Source organism: Oncorhynchus gorbuscha, linkage group LG22 (genome assembly GCF_021184085.1).
Source record: "Oncorhynchus gorbuscha isolate QuinsamMale2020 ecotype Even-year linkage group LG22, OgorEven_v1.0, whole genome shotgun sequence".
NCBI lineage: Eukaryota > Metazoa > Chordata > Actinopteri > Salmoniformes > Salmonidae > Oncorhynchus > Oncorhynchus gorbuscha.
The window spans coordinates 24,406,610-24,425,118 of record NC_060194.1 but is presented as its reverse complement, the minus strand read 5'-3'; the positions used below and the strand labels follow the sequence as shown (position 1 = coordinate 24,425,118).

The 18,509-nt window shown below is 40.5% G+C and overlaps 1 protein-coding gene across 2 annotated transcripts; it reads right to left on the bottom strand.

Annotated features, from left to right (window-relative positions):
• Positions 1–8,132: 8,132 nt before the first annotated feature.
• On the bottom strand, positions 8,133–15,095 carry LOC124009954 (transmembrane protein 275-like). 2 transcript variants are annotated; one of them, XR_006834336.1, is made up of 3 exons: positions 14,889–15,095; positions 12,848–13,724; positions 8,133–11,649 (listed from the first exon to the last, which is right to left on the bottom strand). XR_006834336.1 is itself a non-coding variant. In XM_046322216.1 (2 exons), exon 2 carries the CDS (start codon positions 13,576–13,578, stop codon positions 12,967–12,969), a length of 612 nt encoding a protein of 203 aa, XP_046178172.1. In that variant the 5' UTR covers positions 13,579–13,724; positions 14,889–15,095; the 3' UTR covers positions 12,707–12,966. The 2 variants fall into 2 exon arrangements, 1 of the variants encoding a protein (XP_046178172.1); XM_046322216.1 differs by lacking the exon at positions 8,133–11,649 and having other exon boundaries at positions 12,707–13,724.
• Positions 15,096–18,509: the final 3,414 nt, after the last annotated feature.

Sequence of the window (18,509 nt, the reverse complement as noted above, 5' to 3'; positions counted from 1 at the left end):
GTTCACACAGTCTGCATAATCTGACATAAACTTTAATGCTCTGCTGACACCTACTGGCTCTATTGAAAATTACATTGTTACATCATTTAAGAAGTATGGATACATTTAGGAAGCTTTATCATCCCCTGCTGGTACAGTAGTAAGTATACATAGAATTTACAAACATGACAGCCATGCAGGCAAAATCATATAAATTCAATTATTAGAGGGGCTCTGTCATCAACCCTCAAAGTTCCAGAATGGTCTGAAAATGTCAGGGAGAAATCCAAACCAGTTTAATTGAAATTAATGGTAGTAGACGTGTAGGTGATACATTTCCTGCTTTTAATTATGCAGGCAAATAAAAGTACTGCATGTGAAAAGGTGCAATATAATATCAATTATAAATCCAGTTTATATGGGTTTTATACACATTTTCTGTATAAATAGACTCTAAAATACATGTAAACAGACCATAAGTGTCTCCGTTTGTTTTCTTGGAACAATGTGAGTGTTATTATATGATACAGAATCAGTACTTGTTGCATTTACAACTTGTCTAGCTAAGTCCTTAACTGATTTCAGCCAGTGTTCCGCTGTGGATTGACTGCATTGTTTGCATTGAATGTTGGCATATTGGCAGTTATTTTTAAAAAATGATGGAATTATTCCTCTAAAACTGTCTGGCTAACTAAGTAACAAACATACCATGCAGATAATCTTCAAAGTCATTGTTTCACACAATACTTTATCACAGCACTGGCAGACCATGGTTGGCCAACTCCCTTCTAAAATGGCTGACCTTTTATACCATCATTTAATTGACTTATCGGTATGGATCAGGCATCATTGACTGAAAGGACACAAAGTGTTTTTTCTGATGATGTTAAGTCAGATTTCCTTGATATTATGAAAGTTGTCCCACAAGGATAACTTTTAGGTTTTGTACTTTTTACTATGTGATTTTGATTTCTTTATAAAGGCTCCACCTGTATGCAGATGCCACTGTTTTGTATGCTATTGCCCAGAGCACTGGTTGACCACCAGTGCCTCGTTTCCCGATAACGATGGAACTTAAAAATAATTAAACTTAAGTGTGTCCTTACAGGAGCTGTCCCATGATGAAAATGATTCCAGAATACAGGCTAAAGAGCTTGCTGTAGCTCTTTAATTATTTATGGCTATTCAAAGTCATCTTGTTTTACACAATACAGATTTCCCATCTGTAGACTTATGTATTTAAGTGTTTGGAAGCCTATTATTTTGCAACCTGTTATGTATTCTAAGTGTTTTCTCATACTTTGTTTTATTACGAAGGCCTAAATTCTGTATTTCTTCAGTTTGTGTAAACTGTGAGCAAGAATAAATCAAGTAAAAGTCACTCGTTCCTTTGTTTGCTATAGAAAATATCAATGTGACCTAAAAACAGGATATGATGACAATGGTTTTCATACTTGCTCAAGAAATCATTTATATTTCAGCAGACACTTTTATCCAGAGTGACTTACAGTAATGAGTGCATACTTTTTGGTACTGGTCTCCTATGGGAATCACACCCACAACCCTGGAGTGGAATAATGGAAAATAATGGATTTTAAAAATTAAGTAGAAAGTTAAGTGACGTTGCCACAGATCTAATATGTTGACCTTTAGATTAGGCTACATTGAAATGCGTGAGTTTAGATAGAAGTAGCCTATAGGCCTGATAGATATGAATATTGAAGTGGCTCATATGTAGCCTAATGGCTTAATACTAGGTAGGTCTATCCTATTGCACATACATGAAAGTGGTGTCAATATTAAGCCTAATATTCTAGTTATTATATATAACATTGCACACTTTTTAGTCTATTTACACACTGAGTATACAAAACATTAACAACACCTGCTCTTTCCATGACATAGACCAGGGCTGCCCAACCCTCTTCCTGGAGATCTACAGTCCTGTAGGTTTTCAATCCAACCCTAATATAGTGTATCTGATTCAGCTAGTTAAGGTCTTGTTGAGCAGCTAATTAGTAGAATCAGGTGTGTTAAATTAGGGTTGGACTGAAAATCCACAGGACTGTAGATCTCCGGGAATAGGGTTGGGCAGCCCTGACATAGACTGACCAGGTGAAAGCTATGATCCCTTATTGATGTCACTTTGTAAATCCACTTCAATCAGTGTAGCTGAAGGGAGGAGACATGTTAAAGAAGGATTTTTAAGCCTTGGGGCATGGATTGTGTTTCTGCGACATTCAGAGGATGAATGGGCAAGACAAAATATTTAAGTGCCTTTGAACTGAGTGTTAGTAGGTGCCAGGCGCACCAGTTTGTGTCAAGAACTGCAACTCTGCTGAGTTTTTCATGCTCAACAGTTTCCAGTCTGTATCAAGTATGGTCCACCACCCAAAGGACATACAGCCAATTTGACACGTGTAGGAAGCTTTGGAGTCATCATTGGCCAGCATCCCTGTGGAATGCTTTCGACACCTTGTAGAGTCCATGCCCCGACGAATTGGGGCTTTCCTGAGGGCAAAAGGGGGGGGGGGTGCTATTTCATATTAGGAAGGTGTTCTTAATGTTTGGTATACTCAGTGTATATTCAACTGTGATGTTTTCGGCTGTCACAGAGAGACAGATTAACATCTTCATTGCATATTTAGCGGAGATTGTCGGTGTGTAAAATGATTTGGGAGGACAAACAGGCAGGCGGTAGATTATGAGCGAATTCAAGTGCAACGTTAGTAAAGGTGGTTTTGGGAAACGGCTCAAATGTTAAGATGCAATTAATTTAGCCTTAAAGCTGCAATATGTAGCTTTTTGGGTGACCTAACCAAATTCACATAGAAATTATTTATAGATCTATCATTCTCAGAATACAAGTCTAAGAAGTGGTACATCTTTCCTATACTATTTCTATGCTTTCTGTTCTTAAATTCAGTTTTTGTATTTTTTTTAAATTTCGGTTTAGTACACCATGCAAATAGCAAAAAAAATGTTTTTGTTCATGGAAAAGTTTAGATCATACAATGAGTCTCTACACAATGACTGCTTGTTTTGTCACATAAAATGAAATTAGGCAAAAATTTTAGCAACCAGGAAATGGCGGAGCGATTTCTGCGTACAGTATTCTACCTTTAAGATGCTTTTGGGAAACCGGACCCAGGCTCTTTTGGAGCCTCAATCTGCCTTAATTGCTTTTCAGAAAACCTTCAATGAACTGAAATAGGTTCTTAATGCAGGTAAAACTAAGTATATGTTCTCCAAATCACGTAACAATCTATCTGTTGATTTATATATATGCACATTGGATGTTACCTTCATTAATCGTGTCCCCGCTAATACATATTTGGGCATCTGGATTGACGAAAAGCTATCTTTCAAAAAGCATGTTGATTAGTTAGTTACACATTTTAAGAATTAAAAATGTGCTTATTTAATTAGGAACAGGTCATGCCTTTCATTTAATAGCAGAAAACAAATCATTAAATTGACATAACGGTTATAGACTATGGAGATGGTCTATATCACATATGTCAGAGTCAAGGCCCGCGGGCCACATCCGGCCCGCGAGAAGGTTTTTTACGGCCCCTGGGATGATCTTGATTTATTATTAGAACCGGCCCGCACACGCACCAATACTACATTTCCCACAATGCAACGGTGACGCACCGAGCAGTAGGCTGCTTCATTTCAATATTTATTGGCACAGCAGTTGTCAGCATCACAGTAAAATTAACTTTCAGATACCCATCAAAAATGGCAAAACGGAAGGTGGACACTGAGAACCGGGGGGTTTCAAACAAGGTGGGAGTCGGAGTATTTGTTCACGGAGGTAGCTGGAAAACCTGTGTGTCTTCTGTGTGGAGAAAGTGTGGCGGTACTGAAAGAGTATAATCTGAGACGACATTATGAAACGAAACACGCGGACAACAACAAGAATATGGACATGGAACAAAGGCTACAAAAGGCAGAGGAATTAAAACGAGGCCTCAAATCTCGACAGGCTCTGTTCAAAAAAGCCAAATCACAAGGCCAGGCTGCTGTCAAGGCCAGTTTTATTTTGGCAGAAGAGATCGCTAAATCAGCCCGGCCATTTACGGAGGGGGATTTCATCAAAAACTGCATGATTAAAGTTTGTGACGAAGTTTGCCCAGAAAAAAGGCAACTCTTTTTAAATGTGAGTCTGAGCAGAAACACCATTGCCGAGAGAGTAGACCAGTTGTCCATCAATCTAAAAGAGCAGCTTGTGAAAAAGGGAAAAGATTTCATTGCATATTCCTTGGCTGTGGATGAGAGCACCGACATTTCTGACATTGCCCAGTTGTCAATTTTCATCCGCGGAGTGGACTCCAGCCTAAGCGTGACAGAGGAGTTTTTGGCTTTACGTCCTATGCATGGCACAACTACGGGGCATTATTTGTATGAAGAGGTGTCAAGATGTGTAAATGAGATGGAGCTGCCTTGGGAAAAACTCGTGGGTTTGACAACCGACGGAGCACCTGCGATGTGTGGACACAGGAGCGGACTGGTGGCAAAGATACGGGAAAAGATGCAAGAGGAAAACGCGACAGGTGAGCTGACAGCTTATCATTGTATCATACACCAGGAAGCGTTGTGCGGTAAAGCCTTGAAAATGGAGCATGTAATGAGCATCATCACGCGCACAGTTAACTTTATCAGAGCCAAAGGTTTGAATCACCGCCAGTTCAAGGCATTTCTGACGGAGTTAGAAACGGAGCATGGTGATTTGCCTTATCACACAGAGGTGCGATGGCTAAGCCAGGGAAAGGTGCTTCAAAGATGTTTCGAGCTTCGTGAGGAGATTTGTCTGTTCTTGGACAGCAAAGGGAAAGACACAACACAACTCCGAGACTAAATGTTTCTGTGTGAAATGGCTTTTCTGTGTGACATTACGAGTCATCTGAATGCAATGAACTTGCAGCTGCAGGGTCGGGATCGTGTCATCTCTGATATGTACAGTACAGTGAAGGCATTTAAAACCAAACTGACTCTGTGGGAGACGCAGATGCGGAAAGAAAATTTGAGCCACTTTCCCAGCTGCCAGACCATGAAAGAGAAGCTCTCTACCAGTGCGTTCCCGAGCGCACAGTTGGCTGATAAAATAGGTATGCTTGCCGCTGACTTTCGACGCCGATTTGCTGACTTTGAAGCACAAAAAAGCAGGTTGGAACTGCTCGGTAACCCATTTGCTGTTGACGTGGAAAGCTCACCACCAAACCTCCAAATGGAGTTGATTGACCTCCAATGCAATGATGCACTGAGGGCAAAATATGCGGCAGTGGGTGCTGCGGAGTTCGCCCGTTTCCTCCCCGACACAATGCCCCAGCTGCGCATCCAGGCTGCTCAAACGTTGTCTATGTTTGGCAGCACATACCTGTCTGAACAACTGTTTTCTTTGATGAACTTGAACAAAACATCACACAGAAGTCGACTTACTGCTGAACACCTCCACTCAATTCTGAGGATTTCCTCAGCTCAGAGCCTTACCCCAAACATTGATGAACTTGTGGAAAAGATGGGACACCACCAAGTATCACCCTCAACCTCAAACAAGTGAACATTACTGTGCAATCACATATTTAGAGTTTTTACTCAGTTCAAGTTTAAAAGTTAAAGTTTAATATTTGTTTTCACTGCATGTTACTTCTCCTTAAACAAAGTGTTGTTTTTGATTAATAGATTTTTGCACTTTATTTTATTGTATTTCAATCCAATTATATTTTAAAAATATTTCAGTTGAGTGGATGATAGAAAATTGCTATTATTGTTTTTTTCTTTGAAGTAAATTTAGCCCACTTTTGCTAAAATAGAAAATATAGGCTACTGATGGTGCCTTGAATACCGGTTTCTTTCATTTAATGTTCATGTTATGGGGATTTTTATATAAAGGAAATTTGTCTTTTGTGTCTGTTGAAAATTAAAGATTACTGACAGAGCCATAAGAAAATATTGCTTTATTTATCTGATCATATTGGAATATATTTGTTAGGTTTTCAGTAGGTTCAATTAGGTTCACTAGACTATATGCGTCATTTAAAAATTTTTCAATGAACATTCGAACAGTCCGGCCCTCGGCTTGTAGCTAAATTTTTTATTTGGCCCTCCGTCCATTTGACTTTGACACCCCTGGTCTATATGAATGCAGCTGCCACTGTATTGAATCCATTGGACACAGTTTAATCATAGCTCACTACGCTTGTTACAGGTGATATGTTCAGTACACATCAGTGCATTCTGTAACAGAAAGTAGGCTAGCCCTCTTTGAAATCTCGTAGATCTTTTTGCCCTCCTGCATAGACGTCTGCTGTACCTCATTGTTAACTTATAGACAGACGTACGCAATATCAGACCCAGTCTCGGGGATGGCTAACTCTGGAGATCCCTTCAATCTCCACTGAGTTAAATAAATCTGCTTTTAGTCTTTTTGCACCTTGTGTGGGAAAATCTCAAACATTTGATGAATTGGTGTCTCTAGGGTAGGGGTAGGCAACCCTGTTCTGGGAGAGCAGCAGATACTGCAGGATTTTGTCCCATCTAGGCACCCCACCTGACCGTCTGAGCTTATTGATCAGTGCAGTGATTGTCTAAATACAACACACTTGGTCTTCCAGGTCAGTTAAATCCAACACATGAAGTTCCTGCAGCTTTCTCCAAGACCCAGGTTGCTTGCTCTAGGGCAAAAGGCTGATTACCTTTTTACTGAATAATGCATTTGTTTTTTTATGATTGTGTTTTGCTTTTAGTGTATTCATGTGAATATTGATGTAATAATAAATTACATTTGTAAAGCCCTTTTCATTATAAAGAATAATCTCAAAGAGTATAAAACAAATACAATTGTAAAATGTATACAACTAGACCGGGCAAATGACACAAAGAACCCAGTTGATGCTCCAATGGACAAGGACACCATGGAGCACAGCTATCAACAGAAACCTTCCTAAAGAGAAAGGTCGTTAGGCCCTATTTAAAGGAGCCCAGAGTCTGGGGTGCCTTTACGTGGTCCAGGAAGGCATTCCAGAGGCTGGGGTGCCTTTACGTGGTCCAGGAAGGCATTCCAGAGGCTGGGGTGCCTTTACGTGGTCCAGGAAGGCATTCCAGAGGCTGGGGTCATGATGTGTATGATTGATGTGTATATTAACGTGTTTTGCAGGGCTCATCTGAGAAAAAAAGACAGTGTTCCTAATTATATGGGCAAATCTTGCATGGAGATATTGTTCTATACCTTTATGGAATCTTGCTGTGATGTGTCACAATGTCACTATGGAAGCATCATCGCGTTTACTGTTGAAGTAGTAGCATGTTGGTTTCAGTTGACATTCAGTAGAAACAGTAGAAACAGTTTACTGGCAAATAAGAAGTCTTTGTGCTCACCAGTCATGGAAATCCTCTGCTCTCTTTTAGATGTCCAGGCACGCTTTCCCTCTCGGAGGGTCGATTCTATTTGCCAACCTGTTTCATCCAGGGTGACTCTCTGCAGACGCAGTCTCAGCCTCTTGATCTTCTACATCATCTACATGATAGGAATGATCCTGGTGTTTGGTGTGGCCCCTTTGGTGGTTAGTCTGTTCAGTGTGTTCAATCTAATCAAGCAGCTGAGGAAGTTCTGGAGGCAGTTCCTAAAGTTCATCAATAGGAGGAAGAGGAGAAAGGGCATGTGGTTGCCTCTACCAAACGACCAGCTCCCAAGTACAGCCAAGGTGCACAGACGTCGAGGTCAGAGGTGCCCTAGCATCTACAGTGGCCCCATCTCTGTGCTGCACCTGAACCAGACAGAGGACCAAGACACTAAGGAAGAGGCTAGACCAGGACACACAGCTGGAACAAAGACACGTTCACAGACCAAGACACAGCAAGCGACTGGACAGGAAGGGTCTGACAAGGATGTGAACCAGAATGGACATGGAGATGTCTCTACCTCGAGGAACCCAAAAGCCAGTCTGAAAAGAGACACCATTCCACAGGCTACCAGCCATCCAAGCAGAAGCAAGAACAGATGCAGCCGCAGGAACCAATGAAGTGCAAACAACCACCGCCTGTGCTTCCATCAAAGGAATATTTATTGCTATCTTTTTATTTCAAAGAAACTCATGCAGTTTACTGCAAACAAACTCTTTCTCTTTGTGATCCTTTTTATATGAACATATTTTTATTTGTTTAAATTCACAAGTATCACATGTATTGTTATCAAATTAAGTAAATAAAAATCACAAAAATAATACATTGTTAAAGATGCTGTCAAAACAGAATACATTTTCAAACATCTTGACACTACACATTTACAACAAGTTCTCTCCCTGGACATGTAAATCACGCTCATACTGCATGTCATCCCTCAAACTATGACTTTCTCTATTCCTTAGGGGAGGTTGATCCCATAAAATAAAAATGACTTTACAAAGACATTACCCTCTTTTTGATATTAACATGGAAACATGTCATGCAAAATTTGCTGCATGGCACTTTTGTTTTCAAAACAAATGACAATTTAGGACAAATATTGGGGAATTTAAAAAAAGACAAGTTGAAAATATCATCCTGCTGCTGACAATGACAATGTCATCGCACATTAAAATAGCCCTAATTTGTTTGATCCTGAGATCTCAGTCTAAGGCAGCATTACTTTCAAAGTGAATCTGGGATACTGTAGGTGTCTATGTTCAGCCTGGTCTCAAAGACTAGACGTAACATAATTCCGGGACACTCAAATTAGTATAAGTTATGTTTGGTATGGTTACATAAGACACAAAGTTACTTAAGGCAAAAACAAAGTAGGGTGGTTGGTCGGGGTGGGTGTTAGTGGTGCGTGAGTAAGCTGTTTGTTCAGCCACACCTACCCGCAATTGCTAATAACCCATCCACAAACACCTGACTATGTGAAAAGGTGAAAACCTGATGGCTGCACCCTACCCTAACCAACTAATATGCTGCTGAAGGCTACAGTCAGATGGCGGAACTATAATTTGGCAGGTGGTGCAGATTATTTTGGCCTGATTTAGATGTTTTGGTTTATAATTTAACATTTTGTTAGTCAACTTGTCTATAAATAGATACATGCAGCTTCTCTTCTGTCATTATATGTTGCCCTAGAATAAACCCTTGCTCACTAGAATGTCATAAATCGCTAGAATGAATGTTTCAATCTAGTTGACATTGGTAGTTCTCTGTCATCTCTGCTTCTTTTGCGGTTGAAAAATAAAACAGGAAAGACTGCCTGTGACATTTTCAAATGACATCAGTTTGACCATTTGTAAGGAAATAGAAATCTGTGAAAATGAACCAACATGTTTCTGATAAGATTTCAGTTCAGCTTGGGTGCATATTTTATGTGGTTGAATTACTATCCGTTTTTATGATACTGATAAAGCTAGCACCTGTAGAGGTGCTATCGAGAATGCGCATTCACATTTTTTCAAGATGCAGAAAGACAGAAATCATATTTCTCCACTCCTATTCCCGTGTAAACATTATACACTACATTTGTTGTAGTAAAATGGTCTACTGCAATAAATGCTTAATTCTGTAGGAGTTAATATGAAAGGCTATGTGAGAGGTTATAGACCTACAGTCAGTGTCCAAACCCATCTAATCAGTAAGCTACTGTTCCCTTGACACGCCACGGGCCTATTTGAAGTCCCCATCTTGTGACTTTCAAGTTTGCATAGCTCCTCAATCGTTACACATAACATCTGGCACTGCTATCATCCTTTTTTACCACATCAACAAATCTTTCCCAAACATGAGTTCTGGCCCTCCTTTCTCCATTTCGCAGCTCTTATCTTTTTTAAATAAATTCAGACGTTGCCCCTTTTTCCTTCGTTCCCAAAAGCAATTTGGTGATTGGCGTGTAGGATATTTGCCGTGTGTACAGTTAAGCCTAAGCTTTAGGGCCTACGCACTAATGCCAGATAACCTAAAATAATTACAGAAAAACCTCAAATGTAGCCTATAGATATAAATTACATAAGGATGATAAATGTATGGATTTAAGGTATTGTTTTTTCTTTATTAAAACTCGCCTGCCACCCACCCACCCTTCATCCACACAATATTTCATGGCCTATCCCACCAGCCCCGAAGATATATAACCGTGGGGACTGCAGGTTATGAGTCAACCCATGCATCACGAGTAGGTGTTTAGCAAACCAAAGGTTTTGTGTCGAATCTTATCATAGACAACTTTAGAATTTTTGCTAATTAGCAACTTCTTAGCATTTTAGCTAACCCTTCCCCTAACACATAGCCTTTAACCTGACTCCTAACCTTAACCCCTTGCCTAGCTAATATTAGCGTTAGCCACCTAGCTAACATTAGCCATAACAAATTGCAATTCACAACATATTGTATTCATTGTAATTCATAACATATCATACGAAAAGGATGGACATCCACAATGGAATAGATACCATGGGAAAGGTAACATATAATACTAATTGGAGTGTCCCAGATTTATATATACACACACTATCTACCCCTGAGTCCAGATTGCTATGTTTGGACACTTCAACATAGAATCGGTGGAGTAACTGTCAGATCATCAGGGGGGCCAAATCATTCTGTATAGAAACTTTTTTTTAATTCAACCTTTTGAATAAATATTAAATACGTTTGCATCTTGGTTTGAGCCCCATGTTGGAAACAGAGCTATAGTGAATATAATGTTGTTGGTAAGCTTATACAGTGAGGTTTAGAAAGAAATGCGAAGGGTTAATGATGAATGCTAGTAGGGCACATGTGCAAATACTATTCATTCCTTTCTTTAAGCGTAGTGTTGATAGCGTTTTCCTCTGTAAACACAATGGCTGTTTGTGTATTCTGTCAAAGTGTCAGTGAGGGCTGTGAAAACCCCAATTGGCTCTAATATCAAGCTCTTTATAGTAGGCCTATGGGGAGTGGTAAAAACAAGAACATAATAGTCACACAGTAAATGCAGGCGAGATTTCCACTCAGTGATACTATGAACACTCCGTGGATGCTGCCATGTTTCTCCAATATACTCACCCTATGAACCCAACACATACAGTGTACATTGTATATCATACATCATACGTTTTGACCGAGGAAACCAGTTTGGAAAACTTAATGCGAAGAAAGTACCGTTAGTCATCTGTTGCTGATCCTTTCAGCTGAGATTATATTGCCAAGGAACCGTGTGACCCCATAATAATAAATGCCTTTTAGCAGATTCCTTAATCCAAAGAGATTTACAGTCATGCATACACAATCGAACTCATGACCATATGTTATTTGCATTTAATTTAAGACCAAAGCAGCACATACTGTAATGCCAAACCAAACTTAACTATAGGAATTGAAATTCTGGCATTTACTCTAGTTGCAATTTCGTGTCAAACCTTTCAGTTCTGGCAACAACAAAAAAGTTGCTTCAGAATAATGGGCTGAAATGTCGAGCACAGAGGTCCAGACGGTCCAAACAAAAAGGAACACATCGCTTTGTGTGTTATCCCTCAGGAATGCCACAGAGAAAACACTTAAATTCTCTCATTCTGATCTCCAGTTAGAAACCGCTTACAATAATTCCCCATGGATGTTAAGAGAGGGAGCTGAAGAGAACAGCTCTGAGGTAGGAACATCAATTCCAACAGAACCATCATCCACGTTCTTTCAACATTGGATTGGATGTTAATTACTGGTTGGTTGCTGCACAAAAGAAAAACAAAATCGCCGTTAATAGCTTGTCATAAATATGAAAAATGGCACTTCAAAACAATTCTAGACATAGGACTGGCACAATTACGGTATAACCGACGGTTGTGGATGAAGACCATCATGAACATTAAATAACTGCCATAACCGTAAAAAAATATATATAAATATATACAATACCAGTCAAAAGTGTGGACACACCTAATCATTCAAGGGTTTTTCTGTATTCTTTGGAATAATAGTAAAGACATCAAAACTATGAAATAACACATATGGAATCATGTAGTAACCAACAAAAAAAAGTGTTCAAAATATTATTATTTTTTCAAAGCAGCCACGCTTTGCCTTGATGACAGCTTTGCACGCTCTTGGCATTCCCTCAACTACAGTGGCAAGAAAAAGTATTTGAACCCTTTGGAATTACCTGGATTTCTGCATAAATTTGACATTGTGATACAGTTGTGATACAGCCTGGAATCAAACCAGGGTCTGTACTTTGAAGATTAAATATATTTTGATTTTGATATGTTTAACACTTTTTTGGTTGCTCTGAGTTTTTTTGGTTGCTAGGATTCCTTATGTGTTATTTCATACTTTTGATGTCTTCACTATTATTCTAAAATGTAGAAAATAGTTCTAAAAAAAGGGGAAAAAAGTGTGTCCAAACTTACACCGACACAGTTATTCTACATTGTAGAATAATAGTGAAAACATCAAAACTATTAAATAACACATATGGAATCATGTAGTAACTAAAAAAAACAGTGTTCAATATATTTTCAATTTGAGTTTATTCAAAGTAGCCACCCTTTGCCTTGACAGCTTTTCACACTCTTGGCATTCGCTGCCTGCCTTAATGCATAGTGCCAACTGTAAAGTTTGGTGGAGGAGGAGGTCTGGGGCTGTTTTTCATGGTTAGGCCCCTTAGTTCCAGTGATGGGAAATCTTAACGGTACAGCATACAATGACATTCTAGACGATTCTGTGCTTCCAACTTTGTGGCAACAGTTTGGGGAAGGCCCTTTCCTGTTTCAGCATGACAATGCCCCCATGCACAAAGCGAGGTCCATACAGAAATGGTTTGTCAAGATCGGTGTGGAAGAACTTGACTGACCTTTTAGCAACATGAAATGTATAATTATTTTTTGAATTTTTTTGCTTTTCGAATGGTTATTACTGAGACCGTACTCACTTGGCTGGCCAATTACCGTCATCCAAAATTCCATGACCGTCACAGCCCACATTTACATAGTTTTGCGTCAGTCCCCTGGGGCAGGAGGCTTATGCTACAATGTGTTAATCAGGGGAGTGTTAGGTGGCCACATCATCACGTGGCAGGTTGAGCCTCACAGCCCCTCCCCCTGCCGAGGAGGCGGCATAGCATGCCGTGGTGGAGGTGGGGCCATTGGTCTCCATGGTGAAGAGCTTGAAGGTCCCTGGGGGTGCGGGGTCAGGAGAAGCATCCCGCTCGGGGCTGGATGCCCGGGATGACCCAGGTGAGGCTGAGGGGCTGAGCTGTACTGCTGTCGTGTCCTGCAATGTGTGCTCACTCGTCTCAATCTCAAACGTCACTCCCCCGGCTAAACCTCCACGCCCCATCATCCCCATGCTCCTTCCGCCCACCTTAGACCTCCGGGAGCCCTGGGCAGGGGGCAGGCGGCTGCAGACACAGCACGCCCCAAAGAAAGAGAAGGCCACCAGAAGCAGGATGGGCCCTATGATGATGGGAGGGTTGGTAGAGGGCACCATGGTGCTGAAGGCAAACGCCCCCACCAGGGTGATGTTGATGCCTGCCAGCATGATACACAAGCCACACGCGCAGCACAGCGCCGGGGAGGGCAGGCCATGGGGGCGGGATGCCCTCTTCTTCGGTTCCTTCTTCTTGGGCCCAAGAGTGCTGGAACTCCTGTCAGTGATGACCATCTCTTCTTCTGCACCACAAGGCTGCCTTTTCTCTCCCTCTCTCTCCACTTCTCTCTCTATCCTTCAGCCAGGATTAGTCCCCTTGGCAACAGACCACCGACGGAGGCCATGGCTGTGCTGACTGACTGTTCACAGTGTAAAAGCACCTGAATCAGAGCAGGAAATAAAATGTAAAACTGATTAAGTTACATGTGTTTTCAGTTATATCAGGTTTTGATTTAGAGTAGGGAAAAAATCAAGGACAAGGACACTGGAAAGGAGCATTCAGAACTCATGTTCAATGATGGTGTAATTCATACACCACAGTGTTTCAATAATTGTAGTTTATATAATGACATTATGATGATAATTCTAGCCTTGGTTTGAACACTAAAACACAATTAAAATACTATCAAGAGACCCATCAAGGGCCCTTGGTCAGGAAGCTCACGTCGTGCTTAACTTAACTCGGTCTCTGGCTCATACAACACTGAATACTCCCCTGCAACTCCTCCAGTCCACTGCACATTACAGTATAGCAGTATAGTAAACAAAATCATTTCAAACCTTAATTAGGCTACATTGGGACACGATCACATATGCTTCTCTATGAATGCGTGTAAATACTTGGAAACAGCTAAAAACAAAAATGAAATAATTTGAACTGATTCATCCTAAATTAAAATCACTTTGAGATAATATTCTGGTGATTTTACAGTCCTATGTCCAACAACAAATTTTTAAATAAATAAAATGGTTTTTGCTCAGAAAACTTGGGGGGCCAAATAGAATCACCAACAGGGCACCTATTGGGAAACCCTGGCCTATCTACATTTGTATTTACATTTAAGCCATTGACCTATACAATTTTGATCATAACCACTGACTGAGTAAATACATTATGACTTGTCTGGTGAAGTATCTTACATAGATATACAATATTATATGTAAACATACTGAACAGTGACTGCATTCATTCATGTCAGGCTTGTAAGTGAATACGGTTTTAATTGCAGAGTAGCAACCAGACAGACCCTTTTCATTCATCATCATACATACACCCCACCAAAATGAAATGAAAATCAGTCAAGTGCATAGACGGTTTTAGAATTTATTTTTTAAAACCTATGATTTCATACAGATTATGTTTGCTATTATCTGTTGCCCCGAAAAATGAAATGGCATGTTTGGTGTAGCTGTATAGCCTATCTGAGCATTGGGCATTGTTGTAGAACGCGCCCAGCAATCAAATAAAATATAATTGTATTCATAGTTGTACTGATCTGTTGCATATAACGTTTAAATTAACAGATTTCAGCGCTTCATCCTACCTTCTGTGCTGATATTCAGAATACCTGAAGATTCCTGAAGAATTACATCGCCAACACGCATTTTCAATCCGAATAACATTCGCACATGGATGGTCAGGTTGGAACTACTTGTAGACGCCGAAGGAATGATTTTCAGATTGATCATATCATAGTGAGCCATTCAATCAATATGAAATGTCACAACAATGGCCAGTCAACGTAGTGCAGTGCATCTGTGGGAGAGGCTTATTCAGGTGAAGGTATTGGTCTTGACATATGGTGTCCACGTGACTGTGCAGTCGGATACATGACGCCTATACAATTATAGGATACATAAAACTCTTAGTACACAAGATTATGTCCATTTCAATAGCAGCATTGTTCACAATGTAGCCTACATAAGACCTGTCTAATTATCGTAATATTATTTGCTCAAGAAGGTGGTGCTCTTTAGAGAAAAGCATCAGTGCGTTTCCATAATCCCGCCAGTTTTGTGAATGACAACGCTCAAGTTTTTGAGGGGTAGGTTATGTAAGGTTTCTGCGATGAATCCAATCTTTAAAAAGCACTTAGATCTAGTTTTCTCAGTGCTTGAGACGTTCTCCCTCTCCTCACTGGGTAGCACAATATAATATGTGCTTCTACACTTGCACTGCTTGCTGTTTGGGGTTTTAGGCTGGGTTTCTGTACAGCACTTTGAGATATCAGCTGATGTAAGAAGGGATATATAAATACATTTGATTTGACTATGATTGATAACGAGTATCTTGCCTCCATACAACACCATGATATTCACCGCTCCCCTTGGTGTTGTGGAGAAGGGGGGGGGGGGGCGACGATGACGGTTGACAGATCCCGCTATTCAATGCTAATACCGCACTGAACATATTGCAAGTAGGCTAGCCATACTTTTTTTGAGCACCTTGATACTGCATGATCTGTTTGTGTTCGAGCCAACTCCATTGCTTATTATTGTTTGGCATGACAATGAGCGACAAGGAGTTGGCAAGATAGTACAAACAGACTGGCATTCGGGCTATAAACACATGGGAATAAACCATTCTTCTTTCAAGCATTTGAAATTCGAAACTAGCTACATCTGAAAAACATATGCTCCCTGGAGCGGCAATCATCTTTCAATGCCTACAATGGAATGGAAACACAGTAATTTCCAAGTATTTGCATTGTTATTCAGTGAAAAGCCCACTGTAAAGGAAAAGTCCTGCATTTGAAATTAGTTGTAAATTATGTAAAATGTAGCCTTACTGAAACATATATTCATTAGAGGCTTCTTCCAAATCAGACAGAAACCTCAGCCACAATCTCCTGCTATGAAAATAGGTATTGTGGTTGACAATAACTTAGATGTAAACTCCTGATTTCAAATAAAGTTGTGGATTTAAAGATCCTCACAGTGAGACAAGAAGCCAGGAAAATACTGCATTGTTCAATCCCAGGCTCAGAGCGCACATCATGCTTTAGTCTACATCAGAGCACATCGTTTTCCCCACACCGCTATGCATGAAGCAGTCACTCTGCCTCTCCTGAATATAAATGCATTGTGTTTCACTATGAGGGGGCATTGTGGTGTGCGCACGTGTATGTGCTTGGGAGTGAGCATGTCAGCAAATGGTGTTCAGTCATAAAATGTGAGCGACGATAAAACAAGTTGTAATCGTGCATCTCCCTACAGAGTCTAAGATATTCATATTGTAGCGAATTCAAGGGGAAGCTCCGACCGGTACTCAAACCCAGGTCCAGGGGCCGTCAAGCCAATGCCTTCACCATTATGCCAAGAGGTCCAAAGCCCTTGACGAGTTTGCTAGGTGTTGGTTTAACGTCGCTTCATTATGTAACATGCCGACTACACCTGTGTGCGCACATACATGTTATTCAATTATTTCGCCTAAACTGCTTGCCCGCTTCAACTAGCTTCTGTGTAGCCAGCTAAAAAAGAAATGGGTTATATTTTAGACGCTTAACATGCTGCAAGTCCCCCTCTCACATCTCCTCATTGGTTTTTAGGAGCTTATACAGATGTGGGTGATTGAAAGATGAACTTGAGGTCCACACTCCAGTCCAGTTGGTGGTGGTAATGCACCTTAAAGTTGGTTGCCAAACAACATATAAAGTCCACCGAATAAGAAGAAGAAGAAGACGACCACTGAAGGAGGAGAGATTACTAGAATGTATTAGTTTCCCCTTTTATCTGTGGATTAAATGTCAGAGTAGATAACACATGATTTGGTGTGCTTCAAAATGGGTCAGAATTCTACAAAGACTCGCGAGTGGCGCATTGCAGTGCTAGAGATGTCACTACAGATCCAGGTTTGATCCCGGGCTGTGTCGCAGCCAGCTGTGACTGGGAGATCCATGAGGTGTCACACAATTGTTTGGGTTAGGGGAGGTTTTGGCTGGCTGGGGTTGTCCTTGTCCCATTACGCTCTAGTGACTCCTGTGGTAGGCCGGGTGTGGGCATGCTGACACGGTCGCCAGTTGGACGGTGTTTCCTCTGACACATTGGTGAGGCTGGCTTCTGGGTTAAGCGAGCAGTGTGTCAAGCAGCAGTGCAGGGTCGTGTTTCAGAGGACACATGGCTCTCAACCTTCGCTTCTCCCGAGTCCATTCATGAGTTGCAGCGATGGGACAAGACTGTAAATACAATTGGATATAACAAAAAGGGGGTACTAAAATTGTTTTTATATGATTTTTTAAATTTAACCTTTATTTTACTAGGCAAGTCAGTTAAGAACAAATTAGTATTTACAATGACAGCCTACCCCGGCCAAACCTGGAAGACACAAGACCAATTGTGCACCGCCCTATGGAACTCCCAATCACGGCCGGATGTGATACAGCCTGGATTCAAATCAGGGTCTGTATAATCTACAAAGATCCAGAAAAAAGGACCTTATGCATTTCAGGTAAAATATCACAGGACAAATTAGCTAGAAAAAGCAAGCAAGTTAGCTAAATTTCCATGAATGTAATGTGTTTCGACCTGTCACCAAATTAATATAGTTGGTTCAGAATTTGTTTTGATATTTCAACCTCCTGTCTGGATTGCATCTGGTGTGGATGTACAAAATCAACATGCGCACCCCCGGTCGAGACAGCATGTAAGGGTTTACCCATCAGTTTCCAATAGTAGCAGTGCAGATGCCCCACCCACCTGAGGATCTGTCTTTTTCAGCCATCTATATATTGCAAGAACAACTTGTCACTTAAATTGCACTGTATTGATTTGGTTTATTTTACTCCTGCTACACTTTCTTGCTTGTGCCTGTCATTTTTTCCCAGTTCACATTACAACCACAGAAATGTAATGCCCTGTCAAACAGTAATGACCTCTATTGGCTTTCCGTTGATAAATGGCCAGAGAGAAAATTATGTCAAATCATGTTATACAGTTGAAGTCTGAAGTTTACATACACCTTAGCCAATTACATTTAAACTCAGTTTTTCACTATTCCTGAAATTTAATCCCAGTAAAAATTCCCTGTCTTAGATCAGTTAGGATCACCACTTTATTTTAAGAATGTGAAATGTCAGAATAATAGTAGAGAGAATGATTTATTTCAGCTTTTATTTCTTTCATCACATTACCAGTGGGTCAGACGTTTACATACACTCAATTAGTAT